Raw genomic sequence first — 7,881 nt, forward strand, 5'->3', positions numbered from 1 at the left:
GTGGGTATGTGTGTGTGCGTGCGTGCGTGCGTGCGTGCGTGCGTGCGTGCGTGCGTGCGTGTGTGTGTGTCTGAGAGAGAAAGAGAGAGAGAGAGAGAGAGAGATAGAGAGGGTGAGAGTCACGGAGAGGGAGAGGGTAAGCGGGAAGGCGAGAGAACTAACTATATTAGGAGAAATATGTCCATGTACTGAAGACAGTCATTTTCATAGAGAAAAAATCTGACGAATGCAAGTGTTGAGCAGTTAAAATAATTAAATTTCCGAGTGATACAGTACATTGTGTGACACATAGTTCTGAATGATACATGTTACATCAAAGCTTTACATATTGTTACAGGACTGTGGCATGAATCTACAAGAATGACAATATGAAACGACTATTGTGTACGTCGGTAATCGGCTAGCTATAGTGGCTGTTTAATCTGCTGTCGGCCCTCGTGTAAAACAACTATTTTTATTTTATATATGAATCTAAGGTATATACGATCAGGAGTCTATTGATAGACTCCTCTCCTGATATGATGACTCTAAGAAGCTCAAACTACTTATCACAGATTGTTCTTGAAAAAAACATGTCCTTGAAATGTCCTTGAAAAAATCATTCACATTTTTGTGGGAACCATGAAGAACATAGAAAGCAATGACAAATATATTTTTTTTAAATGCGAATTTTAATCCTCATTATTACAGATTATTTACATATTAATAGTACAATCGAATGACATTATAAACGGTATTGGTCAATATACCGGCAATAAAATCGTACATCTAATCAAAATCCAGCGGACAGCTCAGCAAAAGCAATTTTTTATCAGGAGTGACTAATAAAAGATCTATTATTATTAACTACTGATTTTATCTGCCCCACAAATAACATTTTCAAATATTACTACTAAAACAAGTAGCTACGAAAGTTGACGTGTTGTGCCGACTACTCTAAGTGTGTCAAACTGCAGGCCCACTTGTGCTGCTCCATCACGCAGGAGTAAGCATCTTCACGCTGTACGCTGTACAGTGCTACGACGCCGTAAGAATCGGTGGCTCACTGAACGTCTCGTAGATGTTTGCCGCAAAGTCATTCATCGATTCGATGAGCAGCAGTCGCTGAAAGTCGAAACAGCATGTAAAAATCTGATAATAACCCTAACTGCAGCTCCACGGCCGGAATTGCCTAAATACGTAGAACTGCTTAAAGAGGTCAAATTGCCCAATTACGTAAAACTGCCTTTAGAACTGCCTAATTACGTAGAACTGCCTTTAGAACTGCCTAATTACGTAGAACTGCCTAATTACGTAGAACTGCCTAAATATGTAGAACTGACAGAATATGTAGAACTGCATAAATATGTTGAGGATGTAGAACTGTCTGAGGACATAGAACTGCCTGAATGTGTAGAACTGCCTGAATATGTAGAACTGCCTGCATATGTAGAAGTGCCTGAATATGTAGAACTGCCTAAATATGTAGAACTGCCTAAAGACGTTGAACTACATAAAGACATAGAACTGCCTAATTAATAGGTGGAACTGTCTAAAAACGTTGAATTGCCTAACAAGGGGTAAACTACACAAGGACGTAGAACTCCCTTAAGCCGTATAACTGCCTAAACATGTAGAACGTATATGAATACCTTTATCAATGGCCCAGCCTGGTGATCCGTACACACAGTGTTCACAAGTCCGTTAACAATGGGAATGATTTTGGCAAGAGGCATCGAGACGTCGTTGGCACTAAAAAATACAATACGACTAAAATGATCATCGACGGCATAAACCAGACAGACGACCTCTGCGATTACCACAATCGTACGCAACTCCGTGTAGCTTTCTCCAGCGAAGACATCGCGTACTGCCCAACAGTATTGCATCGATAGGCAGTGGTGTTTGCTTACTTCACAATGATCGTGTCACTCTGGCCGGCAGAACTTGCATTAGCTGGCCGGAAGAACTGTGCCATGCAGCCGAGAAGGTGGCTAAATCCGCGGCCAACACACGCCGTCAGAACCTTCCGGAAATCCGAACTGAAAATTGCGCAAAAGCAGAAATATTACGGCTCTTACAGTTTAAATACATGGAGAGTTATTCACGAGTTGGAAACGTGGAACTGTTTGAAATAAATCTTACAGGTTGCGAGCATTCACAAACCGCGAGATGAAGATGACAATTAACACATTAAATAAGTTCATTCGGTTGGTAGAATAAAATAAATAACAGGGTTAATTTTTACTCAACCGTGCAAGTTTGAAACGTACCGCTGACGTTTCGCTTCCTGCCAGGAAGCTTTCTCAAAGGACTATTAACATACAAAACTATTACGAACCTATCTAGAACGTCTCTCAAATCTGTAGTGATTCTCTTCAGCAGCACATCGTCACTGCTAGCATCGTCGCTTGCCTGAAACACGAGGTGCCATATTACTCTCCTGATATTACATAACCTCTACTCATGCTCCGGCAGACATACACGTACAGTACATACTTGTTCACCTGTCAAACTTGTAATAATTCACTACTAGTGACGCTCATAGGGTCTATGTCCCCCAGGGTACTGCCGGAACGTACCCTGGGTACGGTCCGGTATACCGGAACGTGCCCTGGTAACTATTTGATATGGTTAGGGTTAGGGTTAGGGTTAGGGTTAGGGAGTAGGCGTAGGCGACTCCCTAGACTCGTTAGTGGAGTAGACGAAGTACGGTCCGGCATATTAGATAGTACCAGGGTACGGTACGGCATATTAGATAGTACCAGGGTACGTTCCGGTATACCGGACCGTACCCAGGGTACGTTCCGGCAGTACCCTGGGGTACATAGACCCTCTCAGCACTAGTGACCTACACGTTCTAGTGCCTAATCTGGTTCAAATATGATGTTAGACATCTGCCCTAATAATTAATTTCAAAATTCATTAATCAATTTCAATGAGCATTAACAAAATCAATAGGAAATGTTAACCATACTCCAGTCATACATCGATGATCATAACTGTCATACTACATCTAAACAATTATTAGTTATACAAATCGCCCAATTGCTTGTGAGCTTCATTTTCGACAATTTGAGTTTTTTGCACACAAGCATTCTTACCTCTTCATTTTCATCTGCTGTCGGAAGGACGAAATCTATAAAATTAACTGGCGCCATCTCTTCGCAGCCATTCTGAATCGGATGGAACTCCATCTCATTCCTCACGTCAGCAAGGATTTCCTCAGTGTGCCTGAGAGTTAGCTGTTCCTTCAGGGATAGGCTGCGGTCAAGCAAAAAATTGATGACGGAATATAATTTGGGGTGCCAACTTTTCCAAAGCTATCAACTGTGAACTAAAAATTCGACCATATGCTATCCCATGAATCACGTTTCTTATGAATGTAATAAATTACATTCATTATTTTTTTAGCTTATTTTTTATCATTAAAAAGATTCAAATAAATAACTTGCAATCAGAAATAATACAAAGCCTGAATTTAAACATCTAAATCCACCACAAACTCGCTTTAGTTAATAGCAGTAAGCATATTAGAGGAAAACCGCAGGAATACCGCAATTGTCTGAAATTGAAGAAATATCGCGTGACTGTTGACACTTCATACCTGCCCACCACTGTGGCAACAGCTGACCGTACCCTGTCCGTCAAATCCTCTACACCTTTTCCCAGCAGATACTCAATCAATACCAGAAATTTCTTCTGTAGCGAAGGTGGGGCCAACAACAGTCCTTCCTCCAACTGTACATACCAGCAGAAAAAGTAAAATTCATAAAAATTTAATAGAATTCATAGAAATTTCTTCTGTAGCAAAGGTGGGGCCAACAACAGTCCTTCCTACAACTGCACATACCAGCAGAAAAAGTAAAATTCATAAAAATTAAATAGAATTCATAGAAATTTCTTCTGTAGTGAAGGTGGGGCCAACAACAGTCTTTCCTACAACTGTTCATACCAGCACAAAATAGTAAAAGTAGGTGCAACGTCATAGGCGAAGGTAGTGCGCTATATATTTTTTACGATTCTTATCTAACCGATCACTGTTTGCGTAAGCTCTACTACACGAATAACGATCAGATTATCGCATGCGGGTAAATCATCTATGAACGTTTGACATTACCTAGTGTGTGGCATCACAGATAAAAAATATCGCAATGACAAACCTAGCTATGGCTGTTCACCATCACGGGCCATACCTCAGAGCTGTCGCTGGTGGTTAGACTGTCGACATACATGTAACCACCGAGGATATTCAGCTGTACCCGCAATACAATGAAGAGCAGCGATACACCATAGATGGCGCTGATCGTCCTCGCAAAGCTTTTGATTTTCAACTCCTCCCAGATTTCAATTTTATTATCTGGCCTGCAGAACGAAAACACATCATTAGCACCCTAATCTGACACCACCTGCAGATCCCGCTACCGACTACCCTTTCACAACTGACATGTGTACATGAAGCTGTTTAGCTTTGTATGACACTATTATTCCCAGACAGGCACATGTACGTCACTCTCACACACACACGGTCCTATGAGGCTTTACAAGCTACAAGTCGAAATTAACTGTGTCAGAGTTAAAAATTATTATGATTATTAATATTATTTATTATATTATAATTATAATTTAACAGTGATTTTACTGGAATACTAACGATTGCTTTAGCAGATTGGTTAGCAGGTCTGTGTCCAGTAAGAACCCTAACCTCTGCCTTAGATTAGGCAACAATGACAGCGCTGTAATGGAAGCAAACACATATTACCTTCTAGAACGACAAGACACAATCTAATTTACATGCATACTTAGTCGGAAATGTTAGGATTTGTGGACCGTTTTGTATTTTTTAAGAAACTATTTCATCATACGTCCCATAAAACCGTCCCTTTTTCAAATACTATACTAACCCTTTATGTAGTACATGAAAAACATCTACCTGTTATGTTGCAAGTTCGTTGGTTGTTGTCAAAATGATGTTGCTTTCTAAACAAAATAGATAGATTTTTACAATACTGGTTAAAAACATATATTCACAACGTGAAAAGTATTACTTACACCTTCAGGGCAGTATAAAAAAACTTCAGACAAACATATATTGTGCACTAAAATATATTCAGTTCTAGTGAATGTACAAACATCAATATAAAATTGTCTCACTGAATTGTTATGACAACTATTATATTTTTACTTTGTCACTTACTTGGCTTGTCTCAGTGACTCCTCGGCTTCTTTCTTCTGCCATTCCTCTAGTCTCCATTTTGCCAATCTTGCAAGTGCTACCAGACCTGCAAGCATCGATCACAAGATTTCATAACTGTTCATAAAAACTTGCCCTGTCTGAGGGGGAACAGACTTATAGTGTACAGCATACTAGAATATGTGAATATGTAACTTTATATTAAAGTGATTACGTCACCGTAAATAGTAAAATAAAATAAAAATTCCACTTTTACACAAAATATAAGTCATTCTGTTCACTTTTTATGGTTAAATTGCTGCATTATACTTCCTGTTTTACTATATTGTTCGATGTGAACATACACTCGTGACTCATACATAGCCCATAGCAAGCAATTAATGTTGAGAACATTAATATCAAATCGTCCAGGTCTTTTGGATTTTTAACTAGTTGAGAAACAATGTTATCAGGTAAGAATTTGACGATACGTTTAGTACCGTTAGTTCTTACTTTTAATGTAAAAAAATGGCAACAACAATTTTACCATAGAAAATTCGTGACGTAGTCAATTTAGGGAGGAGAGGGAGAGGGTGAGCGGGAAGGCGAGAGAACTAACTATATTAGGAGAAATATGTCCATGTACTGAAGACAGTCATTTTCATAGAGAAAAAATCTGACGAATGCAAGTGTTGAGCAGTTAAAATAATTAAATTTCCGAGTGATACAGTACATTGTGTGACACATAGTTCTGAATGATACATGTTACATCAAAGCTTTACATATTGTTACAGGACTGTGGCATGAATCTACAAGAATGACAATATGAAACGACTATTGTGTACGTCGGTAATCGGCTAGCTATAGTGGCTGTTTAATCTGCTGTCGGCCCTCGTGTAAAACAACTATTTTTATTTTATATATGAATCTAAGGTATATACGATCAGGAGTCTATTGATAGACTCCTCTCCTGATATGATGACTCTAAGAAGCTCAAACTACTTATCACAGATTGTTCTTGAAAAAAACATGTCCTTGAAATGTCCTTGAAAAAATCATTCACATTTTTGTGGGAACCATGAAGAACATAGAAAGCAATGACAAATATATTTTTTTTAAATGCGAATTTTAATCCTCATTATTACAGATTATTTACATATTAATAGTACAATCGAATGACATTATAAACGGTATTGGTCAACATACCGGCAATAAAATCGTACATCTAATAAAAATCCAGCGGACAGCTCAGCAAAAGCAATTTTTTATCAGGAGTGACTAATAAAAGATCTATTATTATTAACTACTGATTTTATCTGCCCCACATATAACATTTTCAAATATTACTACTAAAACAAGTAGCTACGAAAGTTGACGTGTTGTGCCGACTACTCTAAGTGTGTCAAACTGCAGGCCCACTTGTGCTGCTCCATCACGCAGGAGTAAGCATCTTCACGCTGTACGCTGTACGGTGCTACGACACCGTAAGAATCGGTGGCTCACTGAACGTCTCGTAGATGTTTGCCGCAAAGTCGTTCATCGATTCGATGAGCAGCAGTCGCTGAAAGTCGAAACAGCATGTAAAAATCTGACAATAACCCTAACTGCAGCTCCACGGCCGGAATTGCCTAAATACGTAGAACTGCTTAAAGAGGTCAAATTGCCCAATTACGTAAAACTGCCTTTAGAACTGCCTAATTACGTAGAACTGCCTTTAGAACTGCCTAATACGTAGAACTGCCTTTAGAACTGCCTAATTACGTAGAACTGCCTAATTACGTAGAACTGCCTAAATATGTAGAACTGACAGAATATGTAGAACTGCATAAATATGTTGAGGATGTAGAACTGTCTGAGGACATAGAACTGCCTGAATGTGTAGAACTGCCTGAATATGTAGAACTGCCTGCATATGTAGAAGTGCCTGAATATGTAGAACTGCCTAAATATGTAGAACTGCCTAAAGACGTTGAACTACATAAAGACATAGAACTGCCTAATTAATAGGTGGAACTGTCTAAAAACGTTGAATTGCCTAACAAGGGGTAAACTACACAAGGACGTAGAACTCCCTTAAGCCGTATAACTGCCTAAACATGTAGAACGTATATGAATACCTTTATCAATGGCCCAGCCTGGTGATCCGTACACACAGTGTTCACAAGTCCGTTAACAATGGGAATGATTTTGGCAAGAGGCATCGAGACGTCGTTGGCACTAAAAAATACAATACGACTAAAATGATCATCGACGGCATAAACCAGACAGACGACCTCTGCGATTACCACAATCGTACGCAACTCCGTGTAGCTTTCTCCAGCGAAGACATCGCGTACTACTGCCCAACAGTATTGCATCGATAGGCAGTGATGTTTGCTTACTTCACAACGATCGTGTCACTCTGGCCGGCAGAACTTGCATTAGCTGGCCGGAAGAACTGTGCCATGCAGCCGAGAAGGTGGCTAAATCCGCGGTCAACGCACGCCGTCAGAACCTTCCGGAAATCCGAACTGAAAATAGCTCGAAAGCAGAAATATTACGGCTCTTACAGTGTAAATATATGGAGAGTTATTCACGAGTTGGAAACGTGGAACTGTTCGAAATAAATCTTACAGGTTGCGAGCATTCACAGGGGCGGCGCCACGGTTTTCAAAGTGGGGGGGCCCAATTGAGAGAATGAAGCGACCATGCCGGGGGGCTGAGTTATTGGGGCGCGAAGCGCCCGAGCG

General features: G+C 39.9%; 2 protein-coding genes across 2 annotated transcripts in view; both read right to left on the minus strand.

Annotated features, from left to right (window-relative positions):
- Nucleotides 1-650: 650 nt before the first annotated feature.
- LOC106810271 (peroxisomal biogenesis factor 3-like) overlaps nt 651-7,881 on the minus strand; it is a 15,051-nt gene continuing 7,820 nt past the window's right edge. Inside the window, exons 2-11 of the mRNA XM_014813565.1 lie at nt 5,177-5,261; nt 4,913-4,959; nt 4,634-4,715; nt 4,176-4,344; nt 3,587-3,720; nt 3,084-3,243; nt 2,321-2,394; nt 1,893-2,021; nt 1,632-1,731; nt 651-1,104 (exon numbers count right to left, since the gene is read on the minus strand). Of these exons, the coding sequence (XP_014669051.1) occupies nt 1,018-1,104; nt 1,632-1,731; nt 1,893-2,021; nt 2,321-2,394; nt 3,084-3,243; nt 3,587-3,720; nt 4,176-4,344; nt 4,634-4,715; nt 4,913-4,959; nt 5,177-5,261 (1,067 nt within the window). The 3' untranslated portion in view covers nt 651-1,017. The remainder of the gene's footprint in view (nt 1,105-1,631; nt 1,732-1,892; nt 2,022-2,320; nt 2,395-3,083; nt 3,244-3,586; nt 3,721-4,175; nt 4,345-4,633; nt 4,716-4,912; nt 4,960-5,176; nt 5,262-7,881) is intronic.
- Nucleotides 6,260-7,683, minus strand: LOC106810272 (peroxisomal biogenesis factor 3-like). The gene is made up of 3 exons (XM_014813566.1): nt 7,534-7,683; nt 7,270-7,369; nt 6,260-6,713 (listed from the first exon to the last, which is right to left on the minus strand). The coding sequence occupies exons 1-3, from the start codon at nt 7,596-7,598 to the stop codon at nt 6,627-6,629; spliced, it is 252 nt and encodes an 83-aa protein (XP_014669052.1). The 5' UTR covers nt 7,599-7,683; the 3' UTR covers nt 6,260-6,626.

Source organism: Priapulus caudatus, unplaced genomic scaffold (genome assembly GCF_000485595.1).
Source record: "Priapulus caudatus unplaced genomic scaffold, Priapulus_caudatus-5.0.1 Scaffold425, whole genome shotgun sequence".
NCBI lineage: Eukaryota > Metazoa > Priapulida > Priapulimorpha > Priapulimorphida > Priapulidae > Priapulus > Priapulus caudatus.